Genomic DNA, 17,025 nt, shown 5'->3' on the forward strand with positions numbered 1-17,025 from the left:
CTTTGTTGGTTTTTGGCTTCTTGGCCCTTGCTATGACTTCTGGGATTAGATGGCACTTCTCCTGTGTTGGTAGTTACTCATAAATCTTATTTTTTATAACTTTTAAAATCTCTTTTTAAATTTATATAATAATTATTATTATTAGTTAGTCATTAACCCAAATAAAAGATCCTACATAAAATAAATCTCAAATAATACATGCTAAAGGGAACGAGACCAGGCTAGTGCAGACTGGGCAGCATTTTCTTCCTAGTTCATGATGACGCATCACATTGGGGACTGATGGCTGCCCTATATTTATCACTCAGATTTTATGTATGTATGTATGTATGTATGTATTTATTTTTAGTGATTTTTTTTCCATTATTGCTGGTTTACAGTGTTCTGTTAATTTTCAACTGTACAGCAAGGTGACCAGTCAGACACACACACACACTCACTCAGATTTTAGAAATGCTGAGCTTACACAGATCACTACCCCAACCTCTTCTGACCTAATAAATGGGCCAGAAAGAATAATTGTGGTTCCCTCTCTGCTTTTTTCACCAGTTGCTTTTTATTCCCTTATGAAGTTTTTTCGTTGCTTTGGGCTAAATGAAATTTGGATTGCAACAGTTTTTTTTTTTTTTTAATGACATTGTAATATTGGCTGAGTTGCCTGCTATTGGTTATGCCCAAGAAGACACATCACCTGTGGCTATTTGGCTTGTCCTCCTATGGGAAAATACTTAATGAGGCTAATAAGATGTAGTAAAATAAAATAAACATTCACATGGCACCCAGCATTACAGCCACATGTAATTTGGTTATTATTTATTATCCTGAGACACCAGTCTCACATCTCCAACTGCCTACTGGGCATTTTCGCTCAGAAGGCCTTTTGTCACTTCCTGTTTAACCCATCTGAAACCAAAACCACTATCCTCTCTTCAAAGCTATCCCTCACTGTTGGAGTTTTAGGAGGCCAATAAATCACAGCCTTTTGTCCCCATCTTCAGTTAAAGTTTGTTGTTGCTGTTGTTGCTATTTTCAGAACCACAGGAAACAAACAGATAAGGCATGAAACAAATAGGTCTAGATCTGTGGCCAGGTGTCTTGCTAATACTTCAGCCCCCAGTAATAAAAGTCACAGCTGAGCAACCATACACTTCTCCCAGGGCAGAGCTCACCAGAACATCTTGGAATGAGAGAGAGAAATGCATGTGTCCTATGGGCACAAGCTTGCTCAATTTCTCTTTTATAACATGCCAATCAAATCAGTCAGTTCTCCTCTTTTGCTGGGGAAACAATGAAGTCTGGGGAAGAAAGGCCAAGAGCAGAAGCACCTTCAAGAAGCCAGGAGATCAGTTTCCTACTAAGGAATTCAAACTTTTCTATTTTTATTTAGATTACATTCTTAATTTGTATGACATCAGATTATTTTAGCATTTGAGCATAAGGAAGAATATTTAGATATTAAATATTCTATATTGGGAGAATTTCCACCACTTATATTGTAATCTGCCTTCTTCATGAACGTTTTCATCACAAATAAGACCCCACAGCTACCACCAAAACTCATACTTTCAGCTTTTATCATGACTGTGATTAACATTGACATGGACTTGGCACCATGGCTATTGGCAGCCAGAGAAAGTCAGGAGTGATGGTGACTCAGCTGATTCTGCAGCTGCACTTACAGTAAGTGTGTTTTGCAATGCTCTTATATTTTAAAATATTTTTTCTAAAAATTAAATTTTTCAGTTTAAATTTTTATTTCTTCATTTTTTTCCTCTTTGTCAAGAAAAGAAAATATCAAAGATTGAACATCAAAGATTTATGCCCTTTATCTTAATACAATGGGAGTCATTGGTGGGACTGGGTTTGGTTGTAGAATGGAGAGTAGGAGAGAAACAAATATAGAAGTTAAGAGTTTTGTGTAGAAATCCAGGTGAAAGGTGATGGTATCCTGAACTAGAATGGAGGCAGTGGAGTTGAAATAAAAGAAATGGTCAGAAAGGACAGATTGGAGCTGAAATGGGGGAGAAAGAGACATCCAGAATGATGCTTATCTAGCACAAGCAAGTAGACAGAGGAAACACCATTTACTAATACAAGGAAACTTTGGAGGAAGAGAAGATTTGAGAGTAATATTTGGAAGGTGGAAATATCCAGAATGCAACTGTAGCTTAGAGGAGGGATCTGTGAGTAGTCAACTTATATTTGGTACTGAATGCAAGTGGTCTCTTGATTGTACGCCTGATAGAAAATTCTTTTAATTCTTTTAGGAAAAACCCTACTTGGTCGTTGTAGCTGGATCTTTTTCCTAGTATTGAGGTATAATTGATGTATAACATTTATATTAGTTTCAGGTGTTCAGCGTAATGATTTGACATATGTATATATTGAGAAATGAATACCACAAGTTGAGTTAACTTCCATTCTAATCTGTGGGAGGTGATAATCTCATTATGTTTTTAATTTACATTTCCCTGATGTTTAGTCATGTTGAGCACCTTTTCATGTACCTGTTGGCCAGGATGTCTTCTTTGGAAAAATGCCTATTCAGTTCCTCTGCCCATTTTTAAAATCAAATTGGTTTCTTACTGTTGAGAATTATGTTCTTTTTATATTTTAGATATTAACCCCTTAATAAATAAATAATTGACAAATATTTTCTCCCATTAAGTAGGAGAAGTCTTGGCTCCCTTTTTTAAATTAACTGGCCATGTCCGTGTGGGCATATTTTTAGACTCACTGTTGTATTGATCTTTGTGTCTGAGTTCCCCCCCACCCCCAGCATGTGGAGTTCCCAGGCCAGGGATCAAATCTGAGCCTCAGTTGCAACCTAAGCCACAGGTGCAACAATGCTGGATTCCTAACCACTGTGCCAGGCTGGGGATCAGCCCTGAGCCCCAGCACTTTCAAGACTCTGCAGCTGCCAACCCATTGTGCCACAGCAGGATCTCCTCTTTTTGTCCATTTTTTTTATGTTAATATTATGCTCTTCAGATTACTATAGCTTTGGACTTAGTTTGAAATCAGGGAGCACGATGCCTCTAGCTTTGTTCTTCTTTCTCAAGATTGTGTTGACTATTTCAGGTGATTCTTTTAAATATTTTGTAACTTTCAATTTCTACAGTAATTTTTAAAAATTTTACATCTTTATTCATAGGTGAGATTGTTTTATAGAGACATATCCCAAAGTTTGGTCCTTAAAGTATATACCTGCCTCATGAGAAGTTCAAGAAATAAAAAAGTCTATGGTTAAATAAACTTGAAGAATTTTGCTTAGCTTGTCCATTTCTTGGAGATTTAAAATGGGTATTGGCCTATTAATGTTTATGAGATGTCTTGCATAAAAGAATTTTCCCTTAAAATTTGGAAAGATAGACCTATAAAACTCTGAAGAAAAGTTTTAATTTTTTCCAGTTTATCATGTGGATATTGGTCAGTTGTGATTTTATGATTCTCATTTCATATTTTCCTAGAAATTGTATCTATCATTGATATTTATAAATTTACTATCATAAAAGTATATTTAGCACCTCTTAAAATAATTTAACTTCTCCCTGTAAAATTATGTCTCATTTCTGATTTTGATGTTTTTCTCATCTTTTATTTACTAGGAATTACAGAGCTCTGTTTTGTTATTTGATTCATCAAAGAACAGATCCTTAAGTTTGCCAATGATAATTCAGTTTTCTATCATTAGTTCCTGGCTTTATTATAGCCTATATTTTACTCTAATTAATTTTATGATTTTTTACCTTGTTAAATTCAATACTGACAATGAATTTTTGCTTCTTGTTTAATAAGATACACATGACTATGATTTTGCTTCAGAATAGAATTTTGGCTACGTATCTTAAGTTTCAGTCTAGCATATAGTGTTACTTTGTCTATGTAGCAGATAGTGTATAATTATACTTTTAAGTTGCTATTTCACATAATTTGGGGGGTCCTTTATTTTAAGTGGTATGTGGTTCTTTTTAACTTTTATCATAATTTCTGGTTTTTATTGCACTGTTTCTTACTATAAGTATATGAAATCAGAAATGTTCTCTGTGAGATATAAGGATAATTTATAATAATAGCTTATGCAATTTATATTATTGAAATTGCAGCTTTGATTCTCAATTTATTACATTTTGGTATCATTCACTCATTGTCAGTAGTTTTTGAAGTATTTTATTTTTTGTCTCTTTAGTGCCATACCCACAGCATATGGAGGTTCCCAGGCTAAGGGTCAAATCAGAGCTAAAGCCACTGGCCTACGCCATAGCCACAGAAACACGGCATTTGAGTCTTTTCTGTGACGTACACCACAGCTCATGGCAATGCCAGATCGCTGACCCACTGAGCAAGGCCAGGGATCAAAGCCACATCCTCATGGATACTAGTTGGATTCGTTTCTATTGAGCCATGACAGGAACTCCATTTTTGAAGGATTTTAGATGCCAAGGAAAGAGCGAAAGAGTAGTTACACAACAATATTATTTTGAGCACCTACTATCTAATGTAAATGCTGGAAATACATTGATGAACACTCAGCAGTCCGTCAGTGAAATTATGTTGCAGTTTTAGGAGCATGAACAAGGGAAAATGAACTTGGAAAAGTAGATCAGTCATGGCAAGAAGTTTGGATTTTTTTTTACTGGTCACAGTGGGAAGTCTCTGGAAGATTATAAACAAGATAGTAATACAATATATGATCACTGCGGCTTCTGTATGGAGAGCAGAGCAAGAGAAGTGTCAAGGAAATGTAACAGTCTTCCAGATGAGAGTCTACAGTTCGGTATAGAGGTCTGGAGTTATCTACATTTAAATAGTATTGAAAACCATTAGACAGAGATCATCTTGGAGAAAGTATAGACCATCAAAGAGCTTGGAGCATTCCCAAATTTAAAAGACTAACAAAGGAAGAGAAGACAGCAAAAGTTATTCAAAAGATGTAGTTAGGAGTTCTTGCTGTGGTGCATTGGGTTAAGAATCCGACTGCAGTGGCTCTGGTTGCTGTGGAGGCACAGGTTTGATCCCTGGCCCAGCACTGTGGGCTAAAGGATCCAGCATTGCCACAGGTATGGCATAGGTCACAGCTGCAGCTCAGATTCAATCCCTGGCCCTGAGAACTTCCATATGTCATGGGAGTGGCCATTAAAAAATTTTTTTTAGAAGTTGTAATCAGTAAGGTAGAAGTGTGGAAAGCAGGATAGCATGCTATTGCAAAAGTCTTAAGATAATGACTGAAGACAGGGAGTGATCGACAATGTCAAATGCTGCAGGGAAGGCAAATCACACCAAGACAAGGAATCAATCATTTGCTGTGGCAACATGTAGATCACATGACCTTGTTAAAGCCAGTATTTATAAAGTAGCAGGATTACAAATCTCACTGGGATGGATTGAGGAAAGAATGGGAGGGGAAAGAATGGGGAAAATGATTCAAGATAACTCGAGGAGTTTTGCTGTAAAAGCAAAATAGAAATGAGACAGTTCTTGGGGGTAAAGAAGGATTAAGAGAAAATTGTGTGTGTGTCTGTGTGTCTGTGTGTGTCTGTGTGTCCTAAGATGGTTGCTTTTGAGGCATGCTAGTATGCCATATGAATGATCCTTAGTAGAAAGGAAGAAATTGTTCAACTAGAAGAAAAAGGGAATGATTATAGGACGACATTAGAAGAGATGCAACCCATTGTATAACTTGAAGGTTATACAAAAGGAAGGCAGAACCTGTGGTTACTAATGCTGGTAGGGTGGTGGATTTGCTGGAAAGAAAATAGATCATTCTCATCAGATGGTATGTTTTTCCTATGAAGTATCAGGCAATATTATTAGCTAAGTGTGAATGGCAGATGGTGTATTAGAAATTCAAGGGAAGAAAAGGTATGAGGTAATCCTCTAGTACAGTGAGAAAGCATATTGATTACAGAATTATAGTAGGGAAGTCTGAAAAAGCTAGGTGCCCATTTGATGTTAGCAGTTATACATTTGAAGTGAGTATAATCATCACAGTTGTATAGTTTTTCTCTTGGATTCTTTAGCAACTTGAATGCAGGAGCTGAGTAAGACAATAATTCACTCTTAGTTTTATTAGGTGAATAAAATGGTGAAGGAATAGAATTTAAGGTTTGCAAGGTAGTAGTTATAATGCTAAACAGAGTGTTCACGGAAGGGAAGCCACAAGGAGGGTGATAACAAGTGGGATGTGGCAGGATCAGTGGATCAATTAAAAAAAAAAAGTCCACAGAGAGGTTGTTGTCCATGTTCAAAAGGGAGAATAAAATGGAAATTTGGTTTATGAGTTTATCATCCATATATTTTCTATAATTAATTATAAAATTGGTATTATATTTATTTAGAAGGGATATCAGTGATCAATAGGAACTTTCTTTTAATCTTGAAAACAGGTTGAACCAAACTCCAAAACTGATTTTTTTTTTTTTGCATTTTAGAGCCACCATACCCATGGCATATAGAAGTTCCCAGGCTAAGAGTCGAATCAGAGCTACAGCTGCTGACCTAGATCACAGTCACAGAAATGCCAGATCCAAGCTGTGTCTGTGATCTACACCACAGCTCATGGCAAGGGATCCTTAACCCACTGAGCAAGGCCAGGAATCAAACCTGCATCCTCACAGGTACTAGTCAGGTTCATTACTGCTGAGCCACAATGGGAACTCCCTAGACTGCAAATTTTAATAGAATGGAGTAGATATAATATACTTAGACCTTATAATAGTCTTCTGATACAGGCATGAAGGGAAATATACATGACTTGGTAGTCCATTTGTGATGGACTATGATTAAATCTTAAGTCTTACTGTTGATTCCGATTGGGTACAAGTTAATGGAACATGTAATTATCATCTAGGATCTTTTTGAGTTTTATTTCTAGGTCTATAATATGATTACTGATGACTCTGATAATGATATGGGAATATTATAAATATGCAGATAATGCAGAATAGGAAGAATTGTGAATATATTATTTGCCAGAATCCAGACTCAAAACATCTGAGCAGACTGATAAATAGGCCAAAACCAACCAGATGAAATGTAATAATGCTAAGTGTAAATCGTACTGTGTTTTAAAAAGTCTATGTGCATTCAGTCCAGGAGAGGTTTAGTTTTTTAGGAGGTCAATTGCAAAGGACCTAAAGGCAGTGAAAATAATGCATAAGAATAATTTTTATATTTTATGTATTTTACTTGTGTATTTACCTGATGCTGGACATGGTGTGAAATAAGATCTTCACGCATATAACCTTGTTTTATTATCATAGTAAGCTTGAGCTAGATATTATTATCCCCAAGTTATAGATGAGTAAACAGAAATTCAGAGAGATTTCCTTACCAATGTTAATATACAATAATAAATGGCACAGACTGGATTTCCGTAGGTGTTAATGATCTTTACTATATTCTACTACATTTTACTTAGTAGAAGTTTACTGTCCATAAAGCAGGCAAAAATTCCACCTAACTTCTTCATTGCTTATGAATAATTATGCATCCAGTGATTTGTGATCAATTGCTGGCATCTCATTTTCAGAAAGTCCATTTAAAATAGAGCAATTTCGCAAGAATGCAATAAGGATGCTGTGTTATCTAGAAACCTCTTCATATGAGAAACATTTGGGAAAATTGGCAAATGGGTTGACTTGGGGACTAGAAGACTTGTGATACACTTAATATCTGGTCTCAGCTGTTTGAAGTCTGTCAGAGGCAAGGAAATTGAACTTCACATTTTTAACATCTTATGATATGAATGAAAGACATACTTATGATATGAATGAAAGTTTTTATATGTAAAAATGTATATATACATACACATATTCAAAAACATGGGCTTATCATATGGTCATGTTGTCTTCAGTGTAATACCTAAAACCTTTTATCTATGGGATAAAATTTCTTATGCTCATTTTCAATATTGAGATGAATTTTGTTTTTTCAAACTGTCAGACACATAGTGCAGCTTGATTGCATAGTGAAATGATTTAGAAGCTCATATCTACATGATTGCCACTGAAATAGACTAAACAAAAAAAAATGCAGTCAGTACAAATTGCTGTGGGTTATCTATACAGCTACAGCATGTGGTGAGAACCTGGAAGCTACATCCACAGAATTTATGAGACTTCCAGTAAATCAACTCAGTTCAGTATTTTAGACCTGTATCCAACTCTCCTTGGATGTCTAGACACAGCCTAAGATGAGGCTTCAAAAATGGGTAAAAATGAAGCAGCCAAAGCCACCAGAAGCCTTTGACCCTCTTCTAATGTTTCAACCAGATAATTATTTTCCCTCTCAAGAATTTGGCTATCCTTTGAGGGGGAAAAAAAAAAATCAAAATTTTCCATGTGAAGAGCCCCTGAAAGGAAATACTCTGGAGAAAGGTCAATAAGAATAGGCCAAAGCTGAATTCTTCAGATCTGCTTAGAGAGTGTGGAAAGACTGTACCCTCTCTACTTTTCTCTTGCTTTCCTGCTGGCCAAAAGCTCCATGGCATTGGTCCAGCTTTGCCTTTACCATACCTTTACATCTTAAAGGAACTCATACAGCATAGCAGAAATGCCTCAGATGGAAACCTAAGCAGTAACTAAAAGTTATGGCAGAGAAGTAATTAGATAATTAAAAACTGATATATTTTGATTCCATCAAGATAATCCATTACCCTTTCTGCTCTGTAACAAATATATGATCTTTCAAATTTTTGAACAATGAACTGTCATGCTGGAGAGTGTATTTCCTTTAAAGATGCCCCACTTTAATTAAAATTACTCATTCTGCTTATTGTGTTTATCTTTCAAACTGTTTTAATCTTAGGTTTTCTGTAAAAAGGATCCAGTCAAAAATGAAAAAGTTGATTTTAAAACTAAGCACAGCCCAAGTTCATTCTGTAGTTCATTTATTCACTGATTCATTTGTTCAATACATTCAACTAATATTTGTTTTATGGAAGCTACATGCCAAGGACTATGGTAGGCTCAGGTTGGACCATATATTACCTGTGCAATTTTGGGCAAGCCACCTATTCTGTCTCAGTTTCTTCAAATGTAAAACAGCTGTATGTCCAACTTTGCAGGGTTGCTATGAAGATTAAATTCGGTGATTTCTCTTATAAAATGGTGAAAAATTAGAAGTTTCTCTTTTGTCTTTCTCTGTCCATTGTTATATTCAAAAAAAAATCATACAGAGCAGAGATAGAAAGTCTCAAAAAAAAAAAAAAGCTGGAAAGTGAAAATGTCAATAAACTATTTGCAAGACTAATGGAGTGAACTGGATTGAAATCCTGTGAGTGAAAAATAATGCTTTACCCTGAGTAAGAAAAATGCGACAAAACCATAAAACAATAAAAATTTCTTTGTTTACTGACTGAATCAATGTGAGAAATGTAGATACCACATCGACCAGAAATTCTTATAGCCAACTCTACTTTGAGACCAACTCAAAAAATGAATCCAAGAATTTACAAATAGGAAAGTTCAGGTGGAAAATGTCTGACGGTAAATATTTATTAAAGTTAAATATATGGAGTTCTATCTAAATAATTGCTTAAGTGTAACAACATTGAATACACAAGAAAAAAGAAAAGGATACTCTTAGAGAAATGTGAAAACAATAATTCAGAAATGATATCCTAGGTCAATATTTCTAAACATATTAGCAAATGTGATGAGATACTGTGGAAAATTAAACCTTCTAGATCTCTCAAGAAGCCAGGAATTATTATTTTATTCCTAAATTTTGTATACAGAAGTTTTGTTTATGGAAATGAATTCAAGAATGATTTGAGAAACTTTAATATAGTCATTTACCTAAAGAAATGAAAACCACTTAAAAAAATAGAAACCAGAAGGGCAATTTCATTTATCGATATACAAAAATGAAACAGTAAAGAGAAAAAAATGGAAACCAGACAGGCAATTTCATTTATCAATATGCAAAAAGCAAACAGTAAAGAGCATTTTAAAAAGGGGGCATAAGTCAAAATGATGAAACTTAACAGCTATAGCAAGAAATGAACATGATTAAAACTTTCTTAATTGTAGGATGTGATTTTCAAATTGGGATAAAAAAATAAAACCCTACCATATGTTAGCATTTATAACATTTTATTTCTTTTTGAAAAGTGGAAAAAAAAGAATGTAAGCAAAAGAGTAAAACAAAGATAAGTCAGGCAGAAGCGAGTTAAAAAATGAGAAATTACTATAATAATATACAAAAAGTATGTAATGAAATCAGAAGAACATTATTTTCATAAATTTATAAAAGTGCTCACCTCCCTAGCAAAAATATTAAAGTTTTGATGGAGAATTACTTTTAAATTACAAAATTTGCAAAGGTATTTTATAGGTAATAGTTACTATTTTTATGGGTGTGATGATGTTCATTATTCAGTATTTATTGAATACCTACTAGCACTTAGTTACTAGGATCTAGGAGTATACTATAATCAAATCAACACATCCAAGTATGCCTTCCGATATATGAAGATCTTATTTCATGCTATTCCATGAGATTTTATAATTTTCTTAATTTAAAAAATTATTTCTGGAGTTCCAGTCATGGCTCAGTAGAAACACCCAACCTGACCAGCACCCACGAGGACGCAGGTTCGATCCCTGGCCTGGTTTAGTGGGTTAAGGATATGGCATTGCCGTGAGCTGTGGTGTATTTTGCAGACATGGCTCAGATCTGGTATTGCTGTGGCTGTGAGGTAGGCCAGTGGCTACAGCTCCAATTTGACCCCTAGCTTGGGAACCTCCATATGCTGTGGATGCAGCCCTAAAAATACAGAAAAACAACAACAAAAAAATTTTCTGTATTGTATAGACTTTCTCCTAATGTGAATGGAGCATTTTCCCATTGCTATATTATTTGGTGTACTGAGAAAATGAATTGATTTTTGTATATTTGTCTTGCAGTCAATGTTATCCTTTTAAACAAGCATCTTATTAATTCCAGTAATGTTTTAGAAAAGCCACTTGGATTTTCCAATTCTTGAGTTATTTTTGATTATTTATAATTTTTAGGATTTTATTAATTACGCCTAGGTTCTTAGTTTTGACATAAGAGTGTATAAAATATTTGGGAGTTCACGTCGTGGTGCATTGGTTAAGGAATCCCACTAGGAACCATGAGGCTGCGAATTCGATCCCTGGCCTCGCTCAGTGGGTTAAGGATCCGGCGTTGCCCTGAGCTGTGGTGTAGGTTGCAGTCGCGGCTCCGATCCCGCGTTGCTGTGGCTCTGGCGTAGGCCGGCAGCTACAGCTCCGATTCGACCCCTAGCCTGGGAACTCCATATGCCGCAGGAAGCGGCCCTAGAAAAGGCAAAAAGACCAAAAAAAAAAAAAAAGTGTATAAAATATTTGATTTAATTTTCTCAATTTCCTATATATTTGGAGGTATGCATTCTGTCCCTTTGTGTTTGTGATCTTGTATACTTTTGTTTTCTCCCCTAATTAGGATTTTAAATGTATTATCTATTAGAAAAAAGGAAAATACTTATGAATGTCTTTATGCTTTATGTTATCTTAACATTTCCTGTTTCATTAACGTTGGCTTTAATATATGATAATTTCCTTGCTTGGCTTATTTTTTCATCATAATTTTATAGTTTCTATAGATGAATATTAACTTTTTTTCTTTTTTCTCTAAATGATGAACATATTCAAAGCCATAAATTTCCTACAGTCTTTGCTGTGTTCCATTGGTTGGATGTGATATGCTTACATTTTTTTTATTACTTTATAAATAATTTACAATTTTATTTTGGTTTCTTGTATAATACAAGGATTATCTAGGAATGTGTTGAAGCATTTTTTTAAGACTTTTTAAGAAATTATTATTTTCTTTTTTTAAGACCAAAGAATGTGATTTATACAATTTCTCTTTTTAAATATTTCTTAAAGCTAATGTTGTATATGTATGTAGATCCAAGTGTATGACAGATTTTTGTAAATGGTTTGTGGATGATGAAAAATCTTTATCTTCTATTTAAGCAATAAAATAATCTATTAAATTTATGTCATCAAATAGTACTGTTTGTTTCTTTTATGTGTTTACTTATCTTTGTTTACTATATCTAATTTGAAAAAAGCCGTATTAAATTTTTTTCATATTTATATTTTAATTAATTTTATGCAATAGTTATTTCAAGTTTATTTTAATAACATTTGCTTTATTTACGTATCTACTATGTTATTTGGTGCAAACAGGTTTATGAGTATTTTTCCAATCTTTGTAAAGTAATATCATTATGTAATATTTCTTTTTGTTCTATTTAGTGCTTTGAAATTGTTTATTCTGCTCAGTACTTTTAAATTCTATCTCACATATATTAATATTGCCATTCATACATTTTTATTTCTTTGTTTTGTGGTTGTCTGATATCTCTTTTCTTACTCCTTTAATTTTGCAAATAACATATGACGAGGCCTTATTTTCTTAAACCTAAATTAACTGTTCAGCTGAGAGAATTCAGTTCATTTTTATTAATTTAGCAATTAATATATTTAATGTTATTCCCATTGCCTTATTAAAATTTCTCATTTTATTTTGTTATTTCATCTTAATTTTTTGTTGATTTTATCAAGGCTGTTTGTTAATTTTTATTATTTTTCTTTATAATCTGGGAGTTCTGCTCTACTTTTAATTTCATTAATAATTACATTCATCAGTACATAGCCCTATTTTTCCATGAGGCAAATTATCAAACATTTCTCTCCCAAGACACTTTCTTCTCCTACCTTTTTTCTTGCCCACTTCTCCCAACAATATGAGACCTCTAGGATCTCTTTGCTTCCCCACTCTTGATCCTTCATTTATCAGAGGAGACCTTGGGAGCATCTTTATTTCTTTCCACGCTCCCCCAAGTTTTGGACTATTTGAATTTCTGTTGCAGTGTATCTCTTATACTTTAAGAGTCTTATTTAGTTCTTATGTTGCAACTCTTAGGTGGTCTATCATTATTTTAATTTGGCTCTATGGATATGCCAAGTTTTGTTGCTCACCACTGTTTTCACTTCTCTTAGTTTTTCTTCACCTTGAACACTCTCTGCAGGTTCACTCAGTGTTGTTACAATCCTAATACTGCATTAGGATCTTCCTCACATTGGCTATGTGGTGATATCCTGACTGGAGGTAGGACACTGAGTCTGTAGATCTAAGAGTCCATGAATATTATTTCATTACTGTCTACCTTTTGAATGTTCAGTCTAGTGCCAGTCTAATTCTTTTTCCTTTGTAAGCAACTTGCTGTTTCTTTACAGAAGACTTTGAAATGTTTTCTTTATCTCAGAGCTCAGGAATTATATTAGCTTATGTCTATGTGAGATTTTTTCTCACCGATTCTTCCTGAAACAGCACTCTCAATGTATAGATTTGGATCTTTCTAAAAATCAGGATGTGTCTTTTTTAAAAAAATAGTTTCCTGGGAATGCCCATCGTGGCCCAGTGGTACTGAACCCGACTAGTAGCCATGAGGATACAGGTTTGATCCCTGGCCTTGCTCAGTGGGTTAAGGACCTGGCATTGCCATGAGCTGTGGTGTATTTTGCAGACATGGCTCAGATTCTGAGTTGGTGTGGCTGTGGTGTAGGCTGGCAGCTACAGATCCCATTTGACCTCTAGCCTAGGAACTTCCATATGCCATGGGTATGGCCCTAAAAAGACCAAAAAAAAATTTTTTTTTTAATTAAAAACAAAAGTTTCTTTGTTTTTAATTATTTTTCTCTTCCCATCTTCCTTTCTTTTTCAAGAACTTCTATTATTTACAGGCTGGATGTTCTGAGTCTTTCCTCCATATTTCTCTTAATTTATATTTTTCTAATCCTCCTACTGGAACTTAAAATCTAATTCTTATCTCATCATTGATCATCTTTTCCTTAAACTTATGTACTCAATATTTTAACTTAATTCCAGACGTCTTTTTAATACCCTTTTTTTTCCTTTTCATATACTTATTATTCTTCCGCTACCCCCAACAGTTCTCTTTTGTTGATGGACTACTCTGATTGCCTTCTTTCTGTCTCTACCTATTAGACCTCTTTAGATGTCCTTTCGTTTCCCTTTGTTCCTTGTGGCACAGATTCAATGGCTGGGTACTTTAAATGCACTGGTCCCATGGGAAGGGACAGACATCTTAGTCATCATGGCCAGAATTAGCAGTTTGAGGCACCTAGAGAGAGACTTTCTTCTGCGTTAGGTTAGAGAAAACTCACTCCCTCCATGCTTCCTTAGGGCCAAAGGATAGACACACTCAGGGTCCTGTGATCATTGAGGGTCAGCTCTCCTAAAGCACTACACATGTTGGTCCTTGCCTTAGAGTTCTGATGTGGTCCAAAAGCTCTTTTCATAATATTGATGACCATTTCTAATTTGAATCTGGCATAGTATTTTAATTTTTTAAGATTATTGCTATATATTTTAAAGCCTTATGAGCCACTTAGACTTTTAAATTAGTTTCAAAAATTAATTAGACAATAACAAATCCATTCCTCTCAGAACAATTCCCCATCTGTTGGCACTCAGTGTATCATGTTTAAAGCATTCGTATTTCCTTCCCTTCTTATTTCTTAGCAGTGTAAATAATTCTAAATTCTTTAATTTTTTTAATTGTATAATACATTCGTGTTGGAATTTTCTAATTATTTTAAATATAATAAATGTGTTTTGTCTTTCTCCAGTTGACTGTCAGATAACTTTCCATTTGGACTGTCATTTTTATTATCATTGTTTGCAGGAGTATTCATTTTGAATTTGGTTCAAAACTGAAAGTATGATTTTTTTTTGACTCCAGGAATGTATACAAAGACTATCGCTTCCTTGAGCTGGCATGTGATTCACAGGAGGATGTAGACAGCTGGAAGGCATCCCTACTAAGAGCTGGGGTTTATCCTGATAAGTCTTTAGTAAGTTGGATATGTCTATTATTTTTAAATTATCTCTTATTTTAAAATTTATTAATAATTGAAATTATTAAGAAAACATAATTCTGCATACTATATGCTGGAGAAACTCATTATCATTTGACTTAATTAATTCATCATAGTTTTAACCAACACTTTGCTTGTTTCTTTTTATCCACTAGATTTCTGTTTTAAGAAGTTTATCAGTATATTCTCAACTTTGCCATAAAACATAACATACGTAGTCTCAAAGCAAGAGAGAGTTTCTTTGTTTTAATGTAAAATTTTATTTTCCTTCATACTCTATTCTACAGTTTGTTATAGTATTCATATAAGCAATTAATAACATTCTTCATATGGTCATAGCATATATGTCAATCATAACACTATTTCATATTCTTTAAAGTGTACTTTTTTTTTTTTTATAAAAAGCTACCTCCTATCATTATGTCTGTAGAACCAGCATCCAAAATTAAACTCTGGTTAATGTCATTGTGAGTATAAAAGAACAAAAAAATACTATATTGCTACTCCCACTTATCTTTATTAATATACTTCAAGTATCTTGGAGACACGTCTCTTCATTTGAGTTAATAAACAGACCTTCTATTTGTATTCTTTGGAAAATGTAATATTACACAGACTAGTCTGGATTTAAACGTCAGAATTCCCACTCAACATTTGTACACACACCATTAAAGAGGCTGCAGATGAGTGGCTCTCACTGCTTGCTTCCTCCTCCTGAGCAGTTGTACTATCCAGGTTCTCCCCAGAAGTTAAGAACTGAGACTTAGCTTTGAGGATTTAGTCCAGCTTGACCCTTGTGGTCCTTCTGTTAGCTCTGGATCAGTGATCATGCACAGGGTGGGTTATTTCTAGGCCCCAAATAGAGATGGAGTCTTCTCACGGGAAAGTCTGAGATGTGGGCACAATTGAAGCAACTCAAGGGGATTTTGGACCTGACCCTCTCCCTGAGGTTACACTGGAATTTAACAAAGTTCCAAGGGCAAAGGACAGAAGATTTGTGCCAAAAGCTTCTCTTCATTGCTGTTATTTTAGCTCTCACATAAACCCTTAATCCCATCTCAACGTACAGTTGACTGGTTACAACTAAAACAATGAACCCTCTATGACACACCTTCTGCCCTCCAAATGAGGTAAAACCAGACCCTTCCAGATGATAACCAGGAACAGAGTTATCTTCTGTACCACTTCTATTTTCTTTGTTAATTCTAATCATTACTTATTACTCTTTCTTATCCAGTGATGGTAGTGTGTTTAATTTCACAAACATGTATATATTAAAAATGTACATATACTTAATTTTTAATTCATTCATTTTGCAAAAGTTCATCAAGCACATACTTTTTGCTAGGCATCTTTCTAGGCACCAGTGATACTGAGGTGAAGAGTGAAGTCCTTTTCCCAAGAAACAGATGTTAAACAAGTGAACCAATAACTATATAATTGTGTAGTATAATTAATACTATAAAAAATCAATTGAAGGGACAGTGAGAGTGAGGAGAAACTGAGCTTTATTTTAAGTAAAGTTGATCAGGGAAGGCCCCTTTGAAGAGCTGACATTTGAGTAGGTTCCTGAAGGATGTGGGGGAGTAAATGATATGAAAGGCTGATGAAGAGTGCTTATGGCAGAGGACTAGCAAGTGCAAAGCCAGCTCAGTGTCTTAGAAGAGCAAGAAGAAATCAGTGTGTCTGGACACAATGAGGGCAAACAAAAGAAGTTGATGATATAGGTCTTGAAGAGAGTGGTGAGCATTTCAGCTTTATTTGGGGTGAGATAGGAAGCTCTTGGAGGGTTTCAAGCCAGTTAGTGACATGATAAGACATTTTTAAAAGAAGATTATGGCCAGGTGTTATGAGAAGCAGTACAACATGTGGGTTGAAGCACACACTTTAGCATGCAGCTACCTAAATGGAAATTCCTGATGCTCATATTACAAGCTGTCAGATTTGGGAGAAGGTTTTTTTCTTTCAAGAGTCCCATGTCTAAATGGAGATAATGAGAATCTCCTGAAGTATGGTTGACAGAGTTAAATGAGATAATGCAGGGAAAAAACTTAACTGGATAAACACAAGTAAGTACTCTATTTTTATTTATAATGATGATAAT

General features: G+C 34.6%; 1 protein-coding gene across 6 annotated transcripts in view; it reads left to right on the forward strand.

Moving 5' to 3' along the window:
• Positions 1–17,025, forward strand: part of DNM3 (dynamin 3) — a 542,059-nt gene that overhangs the window by 414,186 nt on the left and 110,848 nt on the right. For all 6 annotated transcript variants that reach the window (XM_047751932.1, XM_047751935.1, XM_047751934.1 and 3 more), the window contains one exon: positions 14,786–14,897. In XM_047751932.1, coding sequence (XP_047607888.1) covers positions 14,786–14,897 — 112 coding nt within the window. The remainder of the gene's footprint in view (positions 1–14,785; positions 14,898–17,025) is intronic.

The sequence above is a fragment of the Phacochoerus africanus genome, chromosome 11, assembly GCF_016906955.1.
Source record: "Phacochoerus africanus isolate WHEZ1 chromosome 11, ROS_Pafr_v1, whole genome shotgun sequence".
NCBI lineage: Eukaryota > Metazoa > Chordata > Mammalia > Artiodactyla > Suidae > Phacochoerus > Phacochoerus africanus.